Below are 23565 nucleotides of genomic sequence, written 5' to 3' on the forward strand. Positions count from 1 at the left end.
AAGCCACTTTTCTGACATTGCAAGAGCTCTCTATCCCTCCCTGCATAGGAAYTCGAGCAAGGCAGGCCAGAAACTGRCATGATTGAGCAAGCATCTGCTCTTCAAACTGAGGAGTAAAAAAAAATGCACAGTAAAAAAAATCCACAGCCAGTGGAAGCAGGGACAGGTGACCTGCGGAAAGTGTAGGGATAGGGTCAGGAAAGCCAAGGCAAAGCTAGAACAGGACYTGGCAAGGGACMTGAAGAATCAYAACAAGGGATTCTAGAAATACATTTGRTGGAAAAGAAAGGACAAGGAGAATGTACTCCGGTCCCCACCGATAACCATCAAGGGTGAGCTGGTGGTGACTGATATGGAGGAGGTTGAGGTAGTCAATGAGTTGTTTTCCTCTCTCTTTGATGACAGTCAGGCTCTCCATTCTCCCAAGACCCAGATCACCTGAGTGAGTGGGGAGGCAGAATGAAGTCCTTCCCCCTGTAAGTGAAGAGCAAGCTGGGGATCACTTGATGAAATTGAACAGAAGTGAAAGCTTTAGGGAGACTTTACAGCAGCTTTATGGTACCTAAAGGCGGCTTATAAAAAGGAGCAGTGGTTTTAAACTGAAAGACAGCAGATCTAGGTTAGTTATTAGGGAGAAATTCTTTACTCAGAGGGTGATGAAGCACTGGACCCGGTTGCGCAAAGAAGTTGTGGATGCCCCAACCATGGAAGTTCTCATGGCCAGGCTGAATGGGGCCCTGAACAACCTGAGCTAATGAATGGCATCCTTGTCCACAGCAGGGAGTTAGAGTTAGATGATTTTTAAGGTCCCTTCCAACACAAACCTAGATTCTGTGATTCTATGAATTGCAAAAACAAATGTGAATGGCAAACTTAGCACAGCACCTACCCATGCTCTGCCTAAATGCTTTCAGTGAATCTTTTTCCTCCTTAAAAGCATGGCATTRTTAAATGGACAATACATTTTCATTCAAAACTGCTCACAAGTTTGTCCACTGCCTTGTAGGAAGGATATCACTACAAGAAAAGGTACTGGAGCCAGAGAATTCCTGARAACTGCAGCAACATTAACAACATTACATCAACAACATTCCACACAGCTGCAAGACWCCCAATAAACAAACATCCACTGGTTTGTAATACAAGGGATATACAATTCCTTGACCACCCCGATCTGCCACTGTACAGTGGCTTAAAAAACAAGTATGGCCACTCTGTAGTGGTTGGATTATGTGTAACCTGCAGATGGTTCAAGTGTAGCTGCATGCCAGGGCTACACCACACACCTGGCTGCAAGTCTACTTAGCTTACATACTGCTGGGAATCCAAACTTCTGGAAGAATGTTTAGTCAGGTGCCTGTGCAATGCTTCTAATGAAAATGTAAAACTTGTAAACAATGGTGTTTTGAGATCTGACTTTTTCAGTTCAGTTATTTCTGGATATGTCAGTTCAGGAAAAAAGCACACCTTTTTTGTCACTAGACCACACAGATATGTTCCATTCAGTAGCAGAGACACTACAATTTACCACAACACCTGTGAATAATACTGAAAGCCTCAGAAACCATATAAGGAAGACCTTCGGCGACAAAGAATGAACCCCCTAGGAGGATCCTTTGGGCACACACAGTGCTGCAAGCTGGCACTTCAGATACACCACAATCCCCCATGTACTATTGGTGGAAGAACAAACCACAGCTTGTTGGGGAAGYTGAAGAAGGAGTCATTTGGAGAAGAGGTAATACTCCATAAGGTTTGATAACTTCAGCACAAGGCTGAACTTAGGCCCAAGTTTCTCTCTCTCCTTCCAATCTGACAGCACTTGCACTGGAAGGTTTAATAGAAAGACTACCCCCTGCATCTGACTGCATACAGACACTCCCACTCCTATTCCACTCCCTTCACCTAYCTCAACACAAACCTCAGAAACAAACCTCTACAGATGTCTTTACCTTGCTGATTAAGAAAGCCACTGTGTCATGTTTGTAGAAGTTCTCTTTAAATGAGCCCAGCCAGGTCTCTGCTATTCGGATTTTGTTCCTCACAATGGCCTCTTCATAGGAGAAAGCATGGGGGAAGTGATTTCGATAGACATGCCCAACTCTGGAGCATGGGATAATTTCTACAGAGCCACCACAGAGCCAGGTCTGAAATACAGGTGAAAGCACAAAAAGAGATTACCTTATTTAGATTACTTTTATCAGAAAATGAGAAGCTCCTTTGGTCTAGACTCTGACTCAGGAAATCCTGGAAACAGCATGAGCATTATTATATATTTCATACATTTTTCTCCACAGACACAGAGAAGATAGTGGGCATTCAGACTCTGATTTGACCTAGTATGGCTATTTATATGCTTTTATGCTCTTCTGAGCACAAACAGTGCAGAGTAGGGGAGAGACCTGGGTGCACACTTTCTTTTGTCTGGGACATTAAAGACACTACATCCTTTGTGCCTGCAATTTTCACTGCTTTTTAATATCAGTTATTCTTTGTATTCAGCAAAAATCAATGTGAGGGATTTAATACAAGCAATTTGCTATTAAAACTACAGGTTGGCAAAGAAATAAAGCTGCTCTCCCTTTGGTGCATGTTAACATGCCAGAATAGAAGAGGCAGCTTTCAGAGGGTGCCAAAAGCAGTGACTCAGGCCTCAGGCAGATAGTGATAGCCAGCAAACCTTCTGACATAATGCTCCTAATTCACAGCAGCTGCATGTTCTTGTACAGTCCTGACAGGCTGTGGTGCTTGGGGATAGATTTCTGCAGGGAAGGTTGTAGTCTCTGTAACTTGACATATTCTGCATTTAACTTTTAAAATAAATATCTTCTTGCTTTTCACTCAGGTTCCTTAAATTTGCCACAGTTTTCATAGCTTGATGTTTTAATTTAGATCCTTACCCTTATAGACAGCTCCAGGTTTTCTGCTCCCCACATGGTCATGTCAGAATCATAAGCTCCAGTATTTTGGAAGTAATGTCGATCCATGGCCACCACTGCACCAGCTACYGCTGGACTCCTGTGTAGAAAACAGTTTAGAAATGAACACCTTGAGTTTAGGATAAGGAATTTCAGAAAGAGTGAAAATCCCACCATTTCAATAGAGAGAGTATTAAAACATGGTTAAATACTGCTCCATATAAGCTTGAATGAATTAATTATATAACAAAATAAAGAACAACTGGAGCCTAATTCTAATGTTTGCCTGCAGAAGGGAGCTAAAAGCTGACTTCAAATAAGATTCAGAACAGCGGGGAACATTGCACACATATACATCCAAAACAAGACACAAACAGATCATGATTACAACATCTCTTTTAAGTCTGTATTATCTGCTTTTTGCTTTCCCTACAAACCCCCTCATCTTGTCAGGTCAGGCTGTACACTAGCTTTGTCAACGTGTGAAAAATACTTGTCACATTGAAAGTGTGACTGCAGTCTAGTTAGGATGATTACTAAAGGCCAAAACAAACAGCACAAACAAAAAGTCTATCCCTTCAGGATTATTAACTATGTGCAAGTAACCACACCTCTCTCTTGTTAGCTGGAAGATGACCCAAAATGAGCCAAACTGTACAGTTTTTATGCTGAGCTGAGCAAGGCATATTGTCTGATGGACTGTTACCTGATAGGGCTGATGGGAGACTGTCGTACCTTCTCTTCATGCTGTGGCACTGGTTCCCAATGAAAATCTAATTTCCAATCAAATACACCTCGATGCAGGCCCATGGAGTGATAGTACTGAAAAGTCTTCCAGTCTATGACATCTATGACTGGGGAGACAACACTGTTTCTGAAAAAGACAATACAATTTATTTCCAAAACCAAAGCATAAATTAAGTKCACTGCTCTGTTAGTAAAAATGAGCTCTCTGCTCTGACACTGTCAAGAACAAGCACTCCTCTAAATGCTGAGTGCCCTTAGTTTCCCTGTGACAGAAGCTCAGGTGCTCAGTGCACGGGAATACTGAGCGTGCAGTGATAAATCTAAAGATCAGTAATCTACTGATAGCCTGTACTTTGCATTGCCATTTAAAGCTACCCAGGATTTTGTTATGAGGCAACCATCAGAATCCCTTTAAAGCTGTTTCACACAGAGACCCCAAGCTCTGATGCTACAGGCTTTGGATGGATGCAAAGTTTATAGCAGAAGATGATTTTGGCCTCACAYAGTTTATCATCCTTTGATTTTCCTGTAGTTGAAATGTGACAAACATTTCATGAGTTTGTCACTTCAGGGCAGTGAAGAGTGCACTTATCCTTAGTTTGTTCTGCTGGTTGTTTTGAAAAAAACATGTATTACTGAGTTGATAAGCCAGTGTCTGTTTGCATTTTACCACAATCTTAGAATGCACTTGCAAATGCACTGTCACAGTGTGGAACCCACTTTTAAGAGCAAGAACGGACCCATTGCACTGTAAGTGGCAATCCTTGAATTCATTTCTAAYTTGAGTTAAATTTGGATTARTCTRAGAAGAGGTACTAGACATTTCCCTATGGCAAAGAAGTCACAGTATTTCACAGTGTACTTGCACATCATCTTGGAATTAACTGGTAGTTCACAACAGTCTGCAGTGCTCCTTGTTTTCAGGTCAAGGATATATCACATTTGGAAATTTTCAGAGTATGAAATAAATKGTATTAGGGACTGCTAGGAAAAAGTGTTGAAGAATAACATTATCCATTTCTTCTCTGTTATGCCAAAGGATAGTCTCTGATCWCAGTGCAAAGGCTTGTCTATAGACAGAAGTTCCTCTGAAGAAAAATCAGTAATATTTAAGAGGGATTAAAGTACACTGGAAAAAAAATGTTCTAGAATAGGAATATCCATGTARGAAATTATTCTGATGCATTTCTGTCCCTAGGAAATAACTTCCTGTTAAAACAGAGAGAGAAATGAAATGGTCAATTTGGGAGCAAAATGTAGACATTTTTATCTCTTCTTTTAAAGAGATATATGTTGGTTGGAAATCGCAAGGAGAGAAATTTGCTTGAAACATAATACTATCAGTGAAGAAAGGGCATCTCAGAAGTCTCCAGTGCAGTGAGACATTTGTRCTTTTCTATGGCAGAGGCCAGAAYCAGCTGAGGAAGATGGTAGCTCTGGGTGATGTTAATGTAATCCTGACATATCTTCTCTGCCTCTACAATCATTAGAATAATGTTTTTTTTACTATCAGAGCAGGGGGAAACTCCAAAGTTTGTTTCATCAGAGTTGACATTTCTCACAGAGAATTTTAGAAGCCCATGGAKAAACAGAGACTACTGCTTGCCAGTGAATTGTACAGAGATAAACTGTATAGAGGATTGCTTTCAAATGACTCAGTTTTGTTTCTTAATGAGAGCAGGTTGTCCTATGATGAGATAAAGCCAGGAAGATTTAAAATAGAAAAGTGATTTTATTTCACTGCTCAGGTGTAAAAACATCCTTTACAATATGCAATAATACTCACTCTTAGAAAAAGCATCTTTTGTAAAAATAGGTGAGAAAACTTTATGGTCACATACAGCATTTGTGGGCATATACATTRAGTCAGTGAGTTGCTGTCATCCTTGTGCAGTACTCAAGAAGAAATGGAAAGAAGTGATACTAAAAATAATAAAGATGATAACCTCCCCTGGTTCTCCTAATGATATCCCTGTGATATAGTTTTATAACCATGACAGGAGAAACCACCTAACACTCAAGCTAGCAGGGGCCTTTATTTCTGAAAGCTTTACTAAMAGCATGCAAAGGAAATTAGCTGCTTCTACACGTTACTAAAAGGTAGTGATCCACTGGACTCACCCAAACAGACTTTTCTTTCATATACTGGGAAAAATCCATCTAACAGGTCAGATGGATTTTAAATGACTAAACTTCAAAACTGAAAGGTCACTGTAACAGTAATTTCTACAGCCTGCTGCATTCTCCAGTACCTGACAACTTCCTGGTTGGGAGAGTAGATGCTGTTGCACACTTTCCACCTCAGTTTGCCACTGCTTGTTGAAACCCACACTGGTTGATCCATTCTCATTCAGACAGGACTGAGGAATTAATGACCCCAGGGTAGTTTATTWCACAATCTCAGAGTCAAGAGGGAAATATCAGGAGGGCGTATTTGGGTGGCAGCCAGAGGAAATGTAGACTAAACCATTCAAAAGACCTTGACCACACAGACCAGACCACATGAACTGAACTGATCCTGAATAGTTCAGAGAGAGASAATGCAAATACAGACCCACTCAGATATATTCTGGATCAAATGATCCAAACATTTCAGACTATCCTACATTTTTATATCATTGCAGCCACTTAAAACCTATCCTTTTTTTGGAAGCCACCTTAAATCTGTTGCCACTATAAAACCCCAAACTTCAATGGTGCTTCTGGCATGAGTACAATTGCTCACAAGAGTAGGCACCACACTAACAGTTCTTGTTATWAGGCATTCATTCTTCAAGATTTTAATTCAAGAAATATACCTGTAAGGACATAATGGAGTCTGATGGTTTGGAGACCAAACAATTAAGCAATCTATCTGCAAATTATGACATGGAAAATCCCAGTATTTAAGATGGCTGAAAATAGGGTAGGGTAGGGTAGGTCACAGTCTATCTTAGCTAAATTCAACAATAAACCAGAACAAAATAAAATCTGATCTCCTTTCCCACAAAATTATACAGTAAAAATGATAACTGTGTTTYAGAGCTAGTACTCCAGTAGCATTTTCAGATTGCCAAGATTAACAGTTTTCAAGAGTATGTTTGTAAGGRTAATTCTAGACCTTCACCTAGTGTAAGTGTAATATAATCATGGTGTAGCTCTGTTGAAACCAATAGAAACAGACCTTCTCAAAACTGAATCTTGGGAGTGTCTTTTGGACCTGAAATAGAGGAATCTAGTAACTTTAACTTGTGTGAAAATTGGTCAATATTCAATTTTAATCAAGCCATGCTTTACCTGTTTATTTGGTTGGTGTGATTTTTATAAAATGAAATAGCTGTTTTCTGCATATTCAGTGATGGTTTGATATTTGTRTAGCTCTAAATGCAAATTTTCAGCAGAAGGTAATTGGAAGATGCTCTTAGCTATTCTTGTTTTTAACTGGCTAACTGGCAGAGAGTCAGCAGCTTCTCGGCACTTTGAAATGAAACACACTGACAAACTACTGCTAATTTTCCTCTGTGGAATCCGAGGAAAGGGAAAAACAGGAAATTCAAATACAACTAGCAGCAAGGCTTTGAACTGTTTGACTAATCTGTGAATATTTCAAATGCTTGGAACTCACACAAACTACAAAAGGTCACAATTCTATGAAAAAGAACAACCCAAACAAGAACAATTTCCTGGTTTGCGATTTCTYGACCAAATACAATTGCAAATGAAATGTCTTCCCATGACCCTTTACAGTCATCATGGACATGATGTTCTTTTCTAATTTTAAACTAAGTAACAAGGGGAGAGGAAGATTTACTTAATGTATCTGTTTTGAAGTTTTAGATAYGCTTTTTTTGAAAGGGCTCTTTATAGATTTATACTTTCTTTTGCTGGGAAGGGAATAGATTTTAACCTGTTTAAATCCTCTTTTAAATAAGAAGGAAAAAAATCCACAAAAAACCCAAACATGAAAATTATATATACTCCTCAGCCTATTTCAGGGTGCATCATAGCTTGCAAAAATTAGATAGCTAAGAAATCCAGGTCATCCAGGTTCTCTGTTTCTGCACTCAGTCAAAACTTCAGTGAGTAACTGAGGACACAAGCTGGTTCCTCATAATGATGTGTTTTCACTGAGAGCATCTTGCTGGCTAAGTGAAGTCTTAGAAATATAAACCACTTGAAATTAGATGGGGTTAATAAGAAGATAAAATGAAGTAATCAGGAATGGCAAAGCTATGTTATAAAGAATTGCTTAAATACTGCCTTACAGACCATCTCAAGACTAATTTAGGGCATAGGAATATTCCACTTGAATGGATGGACTATTCATATGCTAAGAACTAAGGAAATGTCTGCAAAGCAGAKTGCTAAGGGAATGCTTTGGGAATTCTTTATTAAAAAAGAATATTTTTTKAATCTTTCTTTTTGGCTAAGATATTAACATTTGCATGTAGTGTAACAAAATSTGTAGAGCTAATCAACACCTTTTAACACTGGACTGTCAGGGCACTGAGCCATGAATTATGCCTAAATCTTCACTGCTCCCAGGTTCAGCAGTAATTCAGTTTTGGCTTTAGACTCTCATCTTTCTTTTCTTCACCTCAACTTCTTTAAAATATGTCACCTTCTGATCTTGATCAACTGTGAAAGATCGTAAAGAGATTTCTTATCTTCCCATAACCTACCATGTAAATGCAGAACATTTACTGAATTTGAAATTAGTGTTATTGACAAACAAGGGATATAAAAGGACCAAGCAAACACAGAGATCCCAGGAAGCAGGCTGTTACATGTGAAGTGTATCGAAGGCTTTCAAAACAGGGAGAGCAGCATAGAATTACATGCTCAGATGCTGGGGTTGTGTGGGYTCTGAATGGATAACATCATGTTTCCCCAAACTTGTGAGAAGTTAGAAAACAGATGGCTTATGTATTAGGTAGCTCAAAGATCTGGGATATGGGCCACTGAAAAGTGGGGAATCAGAATAAAAGAGATGAAGAAGCTKTTCATCTTCATTGCAAAATATTTCCCTTCTCTCTTGTGTATTACCATAAAATCGGAACCACACAGAAAATTTCTGGACAGTARGACTCTTTCTATTCTTGTATCTATATGCAGACACTTCCATTTATTCCTGAATGGAAGCACACWGATGATGAAATACTTTTCCACTGCTATGCTAATTTCTTATTCTGTTTATCAGCATTTTCATKAAAGATTAGTGACCTAGAATCACAGTGCTAAGTAGAGGTACTTTAAATTTCAGAAACCAGATGTCTTTTTTCAAATTATATAACAGGTTTTTGTTTCCTAATCTAATATTTGAGCTGTGGTATAGGCAGTGCTTCAGCACAGAGGGAAACAGCCCTAGCAATGAGGAGCAGAGGAAAAGTCCTAAGGGCCAGCTACCACTCTGCAAACCACCCTCTGTCCATAGTTATGGTGCCCAGGCCTCTTTTAGAGGTGGAATTCCTTGTCAAATATATARTCTAGGTTCATTTTGCTTTCATGCAGTATTCAAAGAAAATATGTTTTTGTTTTTAAATCATCCTGCTTCAGCACAGTGGACACTGTTTTTAGATCAAAGGAACAAAATTTTAAAGGCTTCATGGCACAGTTCATTATATGCACCTTCTGCCTTTCACTACCTTTGGATGGAATGAAAAATAGCAGCTCTGCACTCTCCTGGAAAAGGCAAACCCTTCSAAAGATTACTGTAATAGCAGCACAGCTGCATTGCTATGCACCATGGCACTCACCAGGAATTAGCCTGGAACACAAACAGTTGTCAAATGAAATGATCTGTGGGGCATCTCATGTAGTTCTCTAATATTGCCCAGGTACCTACGGTATTCATCCTTGAATAATCAAAATGTCAAGGAATGCTTTAGAAACCATYGAACCATTCTCTAGGTAATATACTAAGCTGATGCACAGCTTCCCAGTCAAATTGTTAGGCATGGTTCACAGRACTAGTCCAAATCAAGGTGCCCATAAGTGCATGTCCAATGATTTTAGAATGACTTCWTACTTTTCTCAGGAAAAATAAATTAGATTGGGTTAGTGAATAAACCCATCATGTAGGGAGATGAAATGTCATTACCTAGACCAAGTCAAATATCTGTCAAGTATTTCTGTATAAATATTTATATACCTGTAAAACTGGGATAATTCTTCTCATATTTGTCCTATCTGTCATCACTACAGGCTACCAAGAACAGGGTCTACCTCTCTTGCTGTGCATATGCTCAGCTCACAGTGAGATCTCAGTATGGGCAAGGATCTTTTAGCATCACTCAAGATAGCTCACAATAGTGACAACTCYGATCAGGAGTCTAGAAAATTAGGTTTAATCACAATTTTCAAAGTGAAAACCTCTCTGCAGCTCAATTAAGTTTTGAGCTTTGAAAGGCTGCATTTTTCCTTGCCAGCAAACAATTCACTCACTTCAAGTGATTAAGTAATTTCCCATCCRGTCTCTCCAGAGAAGTGCATGAGTTACAGCTTGATAGTACATTAAGAAGAGGAAGAATGGATATTTCACCAGTCACTCTCAGCTTCTTTTTACTGTGCTTTCCTCACTTGGGTAGTCTCAGGGAGTGCACATGATTCAATTTAACAGCTCCTCAACTGCTAAATGAAGCCAAGTTGGCTATGCTAATGCTTTATATTTCCATGGTGATCTCCATGCAAGCATTAGAAGGAATTTACAAAAAAACAGGAATTAACTTTTTTTTATCAGGTCAGTGTTATTATCACCATTCTTCAGATCGAAAAAGAGGGACAGAAAGGGAAGGTGATTGCCTCGTGCTTTAGAGCTCCTCTTCCCTACACAATGGAGAATGTCACAGGTTCTCCACACTAGCAGTGACAAAGCTTCGAGGGTCAGACACAGGGACTGATTTAGCATACAGAAAGGGATAGCTTAGCTCATACTATTATCCAAACAGTTTTTTACCCTTTCTTCATTAATCCAATTAGACATTAGTTAATTCAGTGTTAAATTCTGCTCTCCTGGAAGAATGAATGAGCATATGGGCCCTATAGGGGAAGAGAAATCCTTTCTCACCCCCTGGTGAGAATCCTGAACAACAGCAGAATTGGAGGCTTTGCATTCCCTCAGCAGTAATCATTTTTGACAGTGAATTTTTGACATTTGTGGGGTGGTGGGATCCTAACTTCTCTCTTGCTGTTTTCATTCTCCCTTCACTACACCTCTCCCCTGAGATTTTTTGTAACTCTTAATTTCAGCAGTTTCAACACCCTTGAATAAAGACTACTGTGATATACACAGTAGATCTGCTTGAACGTCAAAAATAGACCATAGCTCAAGGCAGAAGAATCATGACGTTTATTCATGATAAACCATCTAGTTAGTCAGCAAACAAGATATAATCTGCTTTTCCAAGGAGGACCTCTTTGCAAAGAATATCCCTGACATTCTAGGGCAGCATTACTCTTGCTTTCAGTATTAATGTTTTCATTTGAATGATGTAATACTTTCTAAAAGCTTACATTAATTCTCATACAAGCAAACATAGTAAGCCATAAAAGCAGCTTCTTCCAGTGCCTGGGACAATCTTTGAAAGTGTTTAGTGTGACTACTTAACAGTCTAGTAAGAGTTTTAAAGACTTTTTWAATTTTATCTCCTCTAGCAATTAACTTTTTTCCAAGTGACAAGTAAAAGTATAATTTTTTCCTTCAGAAAGTCCCTTTAATGAAGGACTTACTGACATGTAAATCTAGAAACATTTGCAGTGGTTTTAATATCTTCAAAGGACTTAGGGACTGCATAGATGAGCTCAGCTGTACATTAGAGGGTAGGCCCAAGAACCACCCTAAACATGAAATACTCAGAAATATGAATCTCCCTCTGTCACACTGGTGTCAGTAGAAGTACCTGTGGTTAGCTGGAACTGTCTAGGCTGGCCAGGAAATCTGGTTTTTTTTCTGTGGAAGAGAAATGGTGGCCAAAAGGTGATGTTGGTMCATAGCCAAACTGGCTCAGGAAGGCAAAGTATTTTATTCTTGGCTTCATCACTGAGACAGTTAAAAATTAAAAATACTGGAGCCTTGCCGTAGTTTTCTCTGAGAGATGTTTGCCAATTTACAAACAAGTTGAGACTGAAAACTTTTAAATTCAGACCACCAGGAAGTCTTCTTAAAGCTCTAACTGGATACAAATTTTGAAATTTACTCTGGGTGTAAAGTGGGGGTTACCAGCTTTGAGACCTATCCTGCTTCTCACATCTCAGAGTGATAAATATGATGATAATGTRGAAAATAAAAGGAATGTGACCAGAAGCAAGAGGTTGGCCAAGGGAGAATTAAAAAAACTACCCAACACTTCTCAAGTACAACCCTTTCAGCAGAAATTAGCATATCCAGGGGTAGTTACCGGTTGCTGGAGAGCCTGGCCAGGAGGGGCTCCAGCCAGCCCTTCTGACACTCGCAGTGYGAATCCATGAAGATGAGCACATCACCAGTAGCCCGTGCAGCTCCCAGCATCCGACCTCGGATGACTCCAAGCCTCTTGTTGCTCCGGATGAGCTTCACACCATCCAGTTTAGAGATGTATTCACTCAGAGCTGACTTCAGGGGTCCTGTCAGAAACAGAAGGGTCATTTAAATGTTTTAGCTTTGATTCAAGCTGTTATAGAAAAGAAATGGGTAGTAAGAGATGTTACTTCTTGCTGGTAAAATGTTTCAGGGGCATTTGTTTTAAAGTAGGCCATGTTCCAAATATTTCTACAACAGCATAATGTCAAAGGGAAGTAGAGACTAATGGAAACTGAGATTCACAAGGTGTGAAGCTATTCCTGTGGGAATCTTAATAGCCTCCTCTCCTGTTTTCAGCARAAGGTGGATGCTCTCATCATCTCATAAAATACACAGATCAGAGTGAGATACTACAGGTGTTTGGCTTTCCCAAGCACTTTGGATTACTTTAGCAACRTGGACTTTTCCACTCTATGCTTCAGCCAAAATCCAGGTCTGGGAATTATGACAGCAGATCTGGTCCAGTGGGAATCCTAATATTTGCATACTATGATCTTATTTTAAAGTAGGAAAGTTCAGAGTGGTTGTAAATGATGGGGGATGGGAGTGGTGGGAAGAGAAAGAAACATATTCCARAAATGAAAGGCTACACCAAATTCTAGAGATGGAAGAGTGAAACCTGGTAACCAGCTCTGGGATTTGATTAGCTCACTTCCTGAGAGACCTSTTTGCCTTCTACTCTCCTCACACACTTCTTGGAGGAGGACAGTTCCTCCCCTGGTGTTTTGGAAAAAAGAACTCACATACAGAGAAATGGGAGCTACCTTGCTGGCTGAGATCGTCGACTAGGATGATATCCTTGAGGAAGRCCTTTGGGGCTGTATCCATAATGCTGTGTACCGTTCTCAGCAGAGTAGACCAGGCTTCGTCATGGAAACAGATGATGATACTGGCAGTAGGCAGAYTGGAGTCATATTTTTGCTGTAGGCACCTGCATGGGATCAAATGAGGAAGACACTGGAAACACTGGTACAAATGACTGCCTTTTGTCTCAGAGCAGAGTTACAAGCAACACCTAAATTTTCAGGGGTGGAAAGCAGTTTAAGATCTCAGCCCACTTCCAAGAAAAGGAAGTACTAAKGTGTCCAAAACTGGAATATGAAGTGAAAATACAGGAATGGCACTATCAAAATTAAAATTCAAAAAGAGGAAAGCTTTTCTGTGTTCTGGGATAAGTTTTTTTCTTCTCTGGCTGTCTCAAAAAACAACTCAAACAGAAATGGTCCAGAAGGCAAAGAAATACTGAAGACAATTAGAGTAGAGAGAGGGATAAAGCAGGTCAGTCAACCTTCAACAATTTCCACATTTTCTCAAGTAACAGAGAAAAGAGCAAACAAATGCAATACCATTAAGGACTAAAGAATAAAAKAACTCATCTGCAAAGCAGATCAGTGCACTTGTGGATTACCTGACCAAGATCCTAATGAATGAAGCTAACATCTCAGTTCTGTAYAGGAGAGACATGGATCCTTACATGGACCATGAATTCAAATACAGACACATTTAAGAAAGAAAATGTATTTTCATTATAAAGTTTGTACAGGTTGCTATTTCCAGTGAAAACCAACCACTGCTGAATGAGGCTCCCAGCTGGCAGTCAGTGTGCAATTGAACCAGCAGAGCAGTCCGGAAGTGTGGYGCAATGTGGATAATCCAATTTGGGGGGTTTTTGTTTTTTATTGTCTTGGGCTTGGGGAACACCGGCTGCAGGGAGAGCCTTCCATCTTGTCTTTGTCTCAGGAGGCCATGTGGCACTGGGTAAGGAGAGCACCCACCACCTTGTCTTTCTCTCAGGGATAACCACTGTCATTGCTGACCTATTAGAACTCTCCCCCACCATCTTGTCTTTGTCTTAGTGGCCATGCGGAACTAAGTSAAGGTGGRGAACAYCTTTTGTGTGTAAAGCAYCTTCTCTTTTTGTATACTTCTGTTATTAATATTGCTRCTGTCACKGTGTGTTACTTTCTCCRTTACTGTTTGTGTTYAGTAAATTGTTATCTCAACCCATAGTCTCTCCATTGTTCCTCCCTCACCAAAGGGGAAGAGGGGGAAGTTTAATTCCCAGCTGKTGTTAAACCACTACAGTAACTCAAACATTTAAAGATGAAAACCACTTCCCATTCACCTTCACACAAACTGCATACAAAAAAACATCTATTCTGGTGTGAGAATGCACATTTTCCACGAAATGCCTTCAAATGCCCATGGCAGATATGCAAAGACTATGTCTATATATGTGCTTTGCTTACATTAGAAAGCACATTTTAAAATCTTTTCATTTCCCAAGTAATAGTCATTCAGTGTCCTAACTCATTTAATCTCCAGCAGCAAGAACTTCTTCAAGGAATTACACAATTGGCTGAATATGGCCCATTGTTATTCCAGCATTTTTTGTATTGCCAAGTAAATCATTATACAGGTTTTACAGTGGTTGCTAAACAATTGACTACTCAGCAGAAACTCATGTAAGGGATATAATTTTAGTATTTCTATGTTTATTAGCATTTTACTTAGTGCTTCCATTCATGGACTGAGGCCCTACAATGCTAAACACCATCCAGACACAAAGCTGCTAATCACYCAAAAGAATCCATAGGCTGAATGATTTAATTACAAATACACAGAAATGGTTGCTACAGATACACTTCTGGGAATATAAATTTWAAATGAGCACAATTTTAATAATTATAGAATTAGAATAATTAGAATTATATTTTTCAATAATTCACATTATTTTTTGTTGCACAGACAAGCAAATTTCTTGATGATTTTTACATTGTAATTAATCTATGTTGTCCTTGGTTTACTACTTTTGTGTAATCAATAATGTTGTTACCTACCAATTACACCTAGAATGATTGTTTCCATTTTCAGCAGGATCAAGAAAAGAATACCCTCATGACTTGGAAGTGAGTATTTTCAAGCAGAAGAATCTCAAGGTAATTAAAAAAAGTGAAGATCTGATGCAGTCCTTTTACTACCAGGCAGCTTCTAACCAGAAACATTCTATAGCTATTAGCACCCAGTTGCTAGTACTGTGGTTATAGCAAGAAAATAAGGCTGTTGTGCAATTTTAATTGGGAAAGAATTGAAAATAACTGWACTTGAATACATAACCTTGGTGGTGAGTGCTTAGTTGCCATGGAGATTGGAAAAGACTTGCAATATAGATATCTAATCTTTGGAAAAATGCAGAAGGGTGCTGGTATAGAAAAATAATTTCCCTGTAATTTGAAGCAGTTTCATAGACTGTCCAGGGCTGTGACTGATACRAGACATAGTGATTTAATCTAATTTGTGAAAAACAAGGAATTGTCTTATGCAGCAATGAACAGAGAGCAATTCTGACAAGGGAARGGCATAGCTGACAGGGACTCCCACTCACCTTCAGGGAAATGTTTCATTGAGATTCAGCTCCAAACAGCACTCCTGTGGAAGCTATGCTTTTGTTATGAAACTTAAAACCTTTGTAGATGCCTYGTGAGTTTCTTTTGCCAGGATACATTTGACACTCAAACCCAAGAGAGGAAAATAGACCTTTCTTTTGAGYAGAACCCCCATCATAAAAGTCACAATGGAAGGCTCAATTCAGGTGTCCCAGGAGTGTCAGTCCCAGCTGGACCAACTGATAGCAGGAGAAAGCACTTTGAGGGATGAAGGTACCTCAGAGGATGAGCCTCTTCTGATGTGAAGTATTTGCCATCCAATTTCAAGTGAAATGAGGTCTRAGACTGAGTCCATGGAGGTAACTCACTGTAACATCTCTAACTGGTTGGGTTTCCTCTAATTAAATAACAATAGACATTGAGATGAACAACATGATTCAAACCAAAGAGACACAGACAATCTGGACGCTCTCATTTTATACTGCGGCAAAACTGGACTGACACAGTTGTGAGCCAGGYCACCAGAGTAAATTATACCTACAAATTATCATTGTGGTTTGTGTGTTGTGCCATAAATGACAGGTCTGGCTTAGACATATACCTCTGCTGCAGGTTTATGATCTGGATTGAGATCAGCTCAGATGTTGAGACCTGGGGTTTCAGCCTGGGCTCTTTAAGTTATGATGGGGAGAGCTCTTTAGGCTGYAAACTAGTTACACAGCAAAATCCATCCAAGAACTCTGAGACCATGGYTTAAATCTTACCAAGATTAGTATTTAGTAAAGCTGTCTCTTGTTGGATGGCCCTTCAGCTGCCGAAGTAAAACTGGTTTTTGGCTTACATCACAGGCAGTAAACCAGGGTAGYCATTCTTCCTTTGAACAGTGCATAGTTCAAAGAGTTAGCAGTGAAGCATGCCAAAAAGTAACTGAAATAATATCAGCATGTCATTATTTAATGGAGTTAACAAAATTAACATTGAACCTAGTTAGTAAGTACAGAAAACACTGTTTCATTTCTCTTTCTTTGAGACTGTACTCTTAATTTAGAGCTGCCAGCTGTCTTTAAACATGTGAAAATGAACACTAGAAAAAAAAAWTTTCTGTGTTTTACTTAAAATGTTTTCTGGTGCATCTTTCCACCATGAAAACTACAATAATTTTTGTTACAGGAGGCAAGACACCACTCACATCCCTTTCCCTCTCGCCTGGGCASGGAAGAMTATCACAGAATCAATTMGGTTGGAAAAGACCACTGAGATCATCAAGTGTAATCTTTGACTAATCATCACCTGGTCAACAAGACCACAGCACTACATGCCACATCCAGTGTTTCCTTAAACACCTCCAGGWACARCAACCACACACCTCCTTGAACWTTTCATTCCAATGTTTAATTGCCCTTTCTGTGAAGAAATTCCTCTTAATGTCCATGTCTTAATGTCTGAACTTTCCCTGGGGCAGCTTGATAGYAGACACACCTCAGACCCTTTTTAAGGAGTGTGATGAGCTGCCCTTCCTGGGCTGCTGGGGCAGCTGGCTCTCAGACTTCATATGTAACATCTGGGGCTTCAAATGCAACATTTTTTTTGGCAGCGACTTACACCCTGACTGCTGACAGATATGGGGGTGTTGGCAGATCTGGTCAGACACACCAATCTCCACCTTCCTTCCTCCCCGGAGTTTCCTTTCAATACTTACCACAAAATCACAGGATATTCAGTGTTGGAAGGACCCCCAAGCATCATTGAGTCCAACTCCCAGCCCTGCACAGGACACCCTAAGGGTCACACCATTTGCCCGAGAGCATTGTCCAAATGCTCCTTGCACTGTCAGTCTTAGTGCTGTGATCACTTCCCTGGGGAGCCTGTTCCAGTGCTCAGACATCCTCTGGGTGAGAAACCTCTTTCTAATATTCAACCTAAACCTCCCGTGACACAATTTCAGGCCATTGCCTTTGGTCCTGTCACTGGTTACCACAGAGATCAGTGCCTGCCCCTTCTCCTCCCCTTGTGAGGAGCCCTTAGACTGGAATGAGGCCTTCCCTCGTATCCTCCAGGCTGAACAAACCAAGTGAGCTCAGCCCCTCTTCATACAGCTTCCCCTCCAAACCCATTGCCATCTTTGCTGCCCTTCCCGGTCGATCTTTAATTGCTTTATCTCTTTCTTATATTGTGGTGCCAWAAACTGCAMAYGACAGTTAAAGTGAGGCCAGACCAGGGCAGAACCAGCTCCACTTTTAGGAGTGACCATGGAGTCATTTTTATTCTGGAAAAGATGAAAGCTCCGACTATTGACTCGTTTATCGCTTTATAAGCCCAGTGACCCCATAGATCTGACAGGTGGGCTGAGATAGGGCCTGGCCGAGGAGGGGCGCCACCTCTCCCGCTTGCCAGGCCGGCGCAGATTCCCTTCCCCTACGCAGTCCAGCCGCCGGACAGACGGAGGGACAGGCGGAGGGACAGACAGAAGGACAGACGGAGGGACAGACGGAGGCACAGACGGAGGGACAGAGAAGAGCAAAGCCAGGAGCGCGGCCAGCCCAGCGGCCCCCGGCACCTGCCGTGTCGCGGGCGCCGGTAGGGGGCGCTGCCGGCCGCTGTGCCTGAGGGCGCGGCGGAGCCGGGTCGGGCCGGGGCGGGCGGGGCGCGGAGGAGCCGCAGCAGCGCGACATCGGCACCGCCACCGCGCTCTGCTCCGCTCACCCAGAGAGCCCCAGCTGCCCCCTCCCACCCCGTGCCTTCTCCACCTTTRCCGCCCGCCGGCTCCTGAGGGATTAAACCATCTCCCGAAGGAGGCTGGAACGTTCCCTTGCTATGAGGAACCGGGGGTGTTCCCCACGCAGCGCGGGGAAAAGCGCTCTCCCGGACCCGGAGTGGGGAGTTCGATAGGAAAGACGCGGGGTCTCTAAGAGGAGAGGTGCGGAGGGGGAGTGCGGCGGCGGGGAAAGAGGCAGGTTTTCCCCCAGAAGTGAAATAGGGTGTTTTACTTACAACGGGTGTCGTACCTCAGGCAGGTCCCTGCGCAGCGCGATCCGCTCGCTGAGCGCCTCGTTAAAGCCGTGGGTTTCCAGGCCGAGCGGCCGCTCCCCCTCAGCAGCCGCTTGTCCGTCCTGTAGGGGAAGGGACAGCGGCCGGGACTCGGGGTCCCCCTCTGCCTTCCCCTCCGGCCGCCTGCTCGGCTGCTTCACCACGCGATAGCCCTTCCTGGCCTTGCTGTGGTTCCTTTTGCCGGTGGGCGACACGACGGCCATGATCAACTCATCCTCCCGCAGGGAGATGAAAGGCGATAAACCATCCAAAGGGTAATACTGCTGGCTCTCCTCCTGGGTCTCCAGCATCTCTTGGGTCTCCACAAAGTCCACCTGATACCCTTCCCGGGGGTTGAACTCCACAGGCTGGAAAGTCCCTTCCTTGCTCTGGTTGCTGGGTGGTGGATTCAGCGTTGTAACCATCAGTAGCAAAAAACCCAGCATCAGAAATAACAAGAGAAACTGCAGCTTACGTGATCCATATCTGCACTTCTTCCTCAAGAACATACTGTTGATGACAAAATGATACAGATGGTCATGTTAAATATCACTTCGATCTTCCTCAGATTCCAGTCCTCGGGTTGCACAAAAGCCCTGGTTTTCACTGTCTGCCAAGAGGATTTTTTTTGTTCCCCTCACATTTCACTGATGCCATTTCATGCTTCCCTCTCTATTTGCAGAAAGAAAAAAAATTATAACATTCCTATTAATACTGTACTTACTGTAGTAAAACGTAGCATGGATCCAGTGAGATAAAGTAGATCCTTTATTATACGGAGTCCCAGCTTAGTTAGGAAAGTGCATGCTTTGYTGATTAAAAGAGTAACTAAAGCTTTGATTTTTTTCCCCCTTTTAAAATTCTAAGTTGAAAGAAATGCTGTTTCTCATAGTTTCTTTCTGGAGTAGATCCTGCTTCTTCAAAGTTTCCAATTGCTGCCTGGATTGAAGCGCTGTATCTCTGAAAGCAGATCTGACAGCTCTCCCCCGTTCAGAGGCTTCAACTTAACTGTGATCAACAGATGAGAAGTAGTCGGTCCCTGACTTTGTTTCACACATAACTACGGCACTCAGTCAGGAAGCACTTTGCCAGACATAATACAGAGCAATGTGTGCGTCTTTCTCTTGGTCCTAATGCCCTCACTGTGCTTGTCCTATCAAATAAAAACTTTGTAAAAGCTGTAAGAGGTGAAATACAAGAAGCAAAACGTTGCATTAGAAAAAAAAAACTAAGGCACAGCACAGATTGCTGTACTTTGGAAGAGCTGTATTAAGCTGAGAGTGTGCAGAGCAAGAATCAAGAATTTTATAAACTGAATAAAAGATGGAGAGCACATGTTTTATTTAAGGTTAGATTTATTCATATGGTAATGTGTTAGCTGGAGTATATTTAATATCCAATAAATATTTACAGCTGTAAGGATTTTAACACTGTCATAAGGGTGCCAAATTATCACCTGGCAGGCTGAAGTTGTCTCCTCATCCATAAATTTGGTATTGCAGAGCAAGCCGTGCTTCAAGTTTTCTTTAGTCCAGGAATAACATGCATAAAAGGCTGGTCTGGACTGACACTGAGAGAAAACAACAACTTCTGTGATTAAAAGGGGAGCTCAGTCTCTGAGGTCTGTTTGCTAATACTGCTGGCATGGGTGCTACTGGGCATGGACTTGGCGCTTTTTGCTGCAAGATGAATGCTTGTCCAATGGGAGAAGGGGTGAGACAGTCCAGCCTCCTGGTCTGGCAGAGATCAGGGATGGATGCAACTCAGGTATTAGCAACCCTTTTGGTGCTGGGAGCATAGGATCTGCTGTTTTTCATATCTTGCAATATTTAATGAGCAGACAGTTCCTGCTCCAGGAGGCATGTGATTACCGGACCACATTCACCAAATTTTTTTAAAACCGCATTTCTATACGTTATAGTTAAAAGAAAAGCCTGAAGACAAGAATGCAGTATACTCTAAAGGAAACTAAAGATATTTTATTTTTTACCTTCTTCCCTGTTACTTTCTTCCAAAATGTTCTGTAAGTTCACCCTATGGTTCCTCATAGACAGCTTCCAAAAAATTAAAAATGAGAGGACAACTACTTTCAAACTAAAATGAGTCATAACCTTCAAAARGAAGGATGGTATAGAGCACCTTAAGACTGCTGGAGGCACTTCTGTGTGCAGTCGCCTAAGCAGCTTGTGCAGAATGCCTTGAGGGAGTGTGACTGGTCTGCCATGTCTTGGCACCTTCCCTGTATCAGCTGTTCTTTAAAATATACAAAACTGCTTTAATCATATCTTGGGTAGAAGGAAGATTAAGCCAATATTTTGATACTTCACCATTGTATGTGTCTCCCTTTTTTTAGCTAAAATTCACAGAAAAGTAACCTCCCAACTCACCTTTAGCCCTGAGAATATTACTTTTCACACCACTTTTCACAGAGAAAAAGAAGTATTGATGGTTTTAATTCAACAGGAAAGCAGCACACATTTGCATTAGTAAAATCTGAGTTCAAAGGCATTCATTTAAATAACAATATGTATCAGCCATAGAACGGCAAAATGAAATGGAAATGAAGAGACCTGCCCAAGATACTCTGCAAAAATCTGGCACAGCAACTTGCAAAAGGTTCCGTTCCACAGAGTCCCATTACCAGACAAAATAAAATAAAATAAAATAAAATAAAATAAAATAAAATAAAATAAAATAAAATAAAATAAAATAAAATAAAATAAAATAAAATAAAATAAAATGAGAAGGAGAAACTTAAGAGTGTGTGGAATAAACAAGACAAAGCATTACTATGTTTTTTTCCTTTTATAACTTTTCTGGGCTACCTGAATATTTTGATTTAATTGAATCAATGTTTTTACCTGGCTAAAATATTTTATCAAAATGCTTGGTAACAACTCTGCTTAAGATAATTCTAGCCTGCAGTAGTCATCGCTGTATAAATTCTGTCCTGGTATGTTCTGTATTGCTGAGCAAATCCACCTGGGTCACACATGCAGCTGAGATTCAGCTACAGATGATAAGAGACACAATTAACAAATTTGCAGTGATCTTGGACACTTTTGAGACAGAGCTGATAGSTAATATTATCACTGAAACATATGCATATGGAATCCAGCCTTTTAATATATCCTGGCCATTTAAACAAAAAAGGAATGAACAATTACAGAAGATGTTTATTTGGTCTAGTCAATTAAATGTACAAGTATAAAACACTGGGTGGCACACTTCCAGCAGCCTCTATTCCTTCTTCTGCACAACAAGCCTTCCTGAACCATTTCCCATCAAACTGTCTGTTTTTCAATCTTGTCTCTTAAAAATGTGATTTTCCACTGCCATCATACAAAAGAGATATTGTCTGTCCAATKGATGAGCCCTCTAGTATCTGAGAGGACATGTTTTGTTTCCTTCAATGAATTTGAAGAACAGCATGACTATGTTATCACCTCATCACAGGAGTCAATAAGACAACATCCATTGTATTTTTCTTTCTACTTTTAGTTACTCAGAAACGTGCTGCAAAATAGGCCTTTCACTGGGACACAGAATGAGTTGCTCCTCCTGCCCAGCTATGGAAGATTCCCTCTTCCAGGATGCTTTCCTGTGCATCCTTTGGTGGAAGAGGAAGGAGCACTGCGTGTCCCAGGCTCTACTGTCAGACCAAAGCCATTGCCTTCTTCCTGAGGTCCAGTCTTTTAAGTGCTGCTTCATACAGGCCGCCCATAAAGAGGCTGCTCACAAAAGGTGTTGTTGTCTTTGGACTGCTGTTCTACAGCAGACCCTGGAGCTCTTCAGTCAGTGGGAAAGGAACATATTACAGGTTGTGCCAAATACATCAGCAATTACTCACAGAAAGGGCCAGTCTGCAGTGCCAATATTATGCTGACTTTCCTGCTGGTCAACCCATGCAAGAGCTGAAGGCTTGTGCTCCTACTAGGCCTGCTCAGGTAGACCCAGTTGTGTAATACCCAGTGGTACAAATTCCTTCAGCAAATGCAAAATCAATTATTGACTGCTCCATTCATAAGAGAATATTCACCATCCTTCACTATTGCAAATTTTTCTCACTAATTGCCAAGAGCTAGAACATGGAATCAAATGTAGGTCTTACTAATTCAAAAGGTATTAGGAAATATAGTTGCCTTTCGCATAATAACAAACCTCAGAGTCGCTGTTCTGTAGCTGTTTATACTTACCCTTTCCTCCCCACCTCATTTTGGCTCGCATTTTTGTCCAAACCATTCTGCATCACATACTTGTTCAATATTGCGTGACATGTTATGTTATCCGTACATGAAGAAACACCACATACTTTCAATGTGCAGAACTGATGTCTAGCTGCCAGGAAAATAACAAAGCAAGAACAAAACCAAGRCTAGATGGAAGAAAGAGCGTGTGGACAGGTCGTTACTTACTCTTTAATAAACATCTTGGACTGATTTGCACTCCTATGCCAAAAGCAGATGTGCCACTTCCATTTAAAGACTCAACACATAGCAGCACTCAYGGTTTCATAGCTGCATGTATTGTACGCCACAGCTCTTTGTGCTTGTAACAATGGCTTTATTTGCACAGATGTGAAGAATGTCAGTGCATAAAATGAGACTACACAGTGCACAGGATTTGTGGTGTTTTTGTAACCAAGTTACTTGCCCCATTCTTTCTAGAATCTAATAAGAAACATGTATTTTTAGATCAGAAGAAGATATAATTTATTTGCAGGTATTGCAGATGGTTTGTGAGCTTGCCATTATAGCAAATATTGCTCATTCAATGACATTTTCTAATAGCAAGTTAGTAATAAATTAGAACAAGATTCTSTGGAATTTACTTTTGAAGACTATAAAAGCTTGATAAGATCTGTTGATCACTGGCAGGGATTTTGGCACTTGCATTGTGATTTATAAGATGTTTGCCAACTTGTCAGTGAAGGAAATGCATCTAAAATTCC

General features: G+C 40.9%; 1 protein-coding gene across 2 annotated transcripts in view; it reads right to left on the reverse strand.

The window, feature by feature from the left end:
- GALNT15 (polypeptide N-acetylgalactosaminyltransferase 15) overlaps nt 1–19816 on the reverse strand; it is a 28091-nt gene extending 8275 nt beyond the window's left edge. The window contains exons 1-7 of one of the 2 annotated variants that reach the window (XM_057377429.1): nt 19339–19816; nt 18579–19124; nt 12966–13132; nt 12041–12245; nt 3625–3792; nt 2901–3018; nt 1953–2147 (exon numbers count right to left, since the gene is read on the reverse strand). In XM_057377429.1, coding sequence (XP_057233412.1) covers nt 1953–2147; nt 2901–3018; nt 3625–3792; nt 12041–12245; nt 12966–13132; nt 18579–19123 — 1398 coding nt within the window. In that variant the 5' untranslated portion in view covers nt 19124; nt 19339–19816. Of the gene's footprint in view, nt 1–1952; nt 2148–2900; nt 3019–3624; nt 3793–12040; nt 12246–12965; nt 13133–18578 lie in introns of both variants that reach the window. The other variant, XM_057377428.1, reaches the window with a different exon arrangement.
- Nucleotides 19817–23565: the final 3749 nt, after the last annotated feature.

The sequence above is a fragment of the Malurus melanocephalus genome, unplaced genomic scaffold (assembly GCF_030028575.1).
Source record: "Malurus melanocephalus ecotype Western Australia unplaced genomic scaffold, MMel_1.1 scaffold_315, whole genome shotgun sequence".
In the NCBI taxonomy this organism is placed as follows: domain Eukaryota; kingdom Metazoa; phylum Chordata; class Aves; order Passeriformes; family Maluridae; genus Malurus; species Malurus melanocephalus.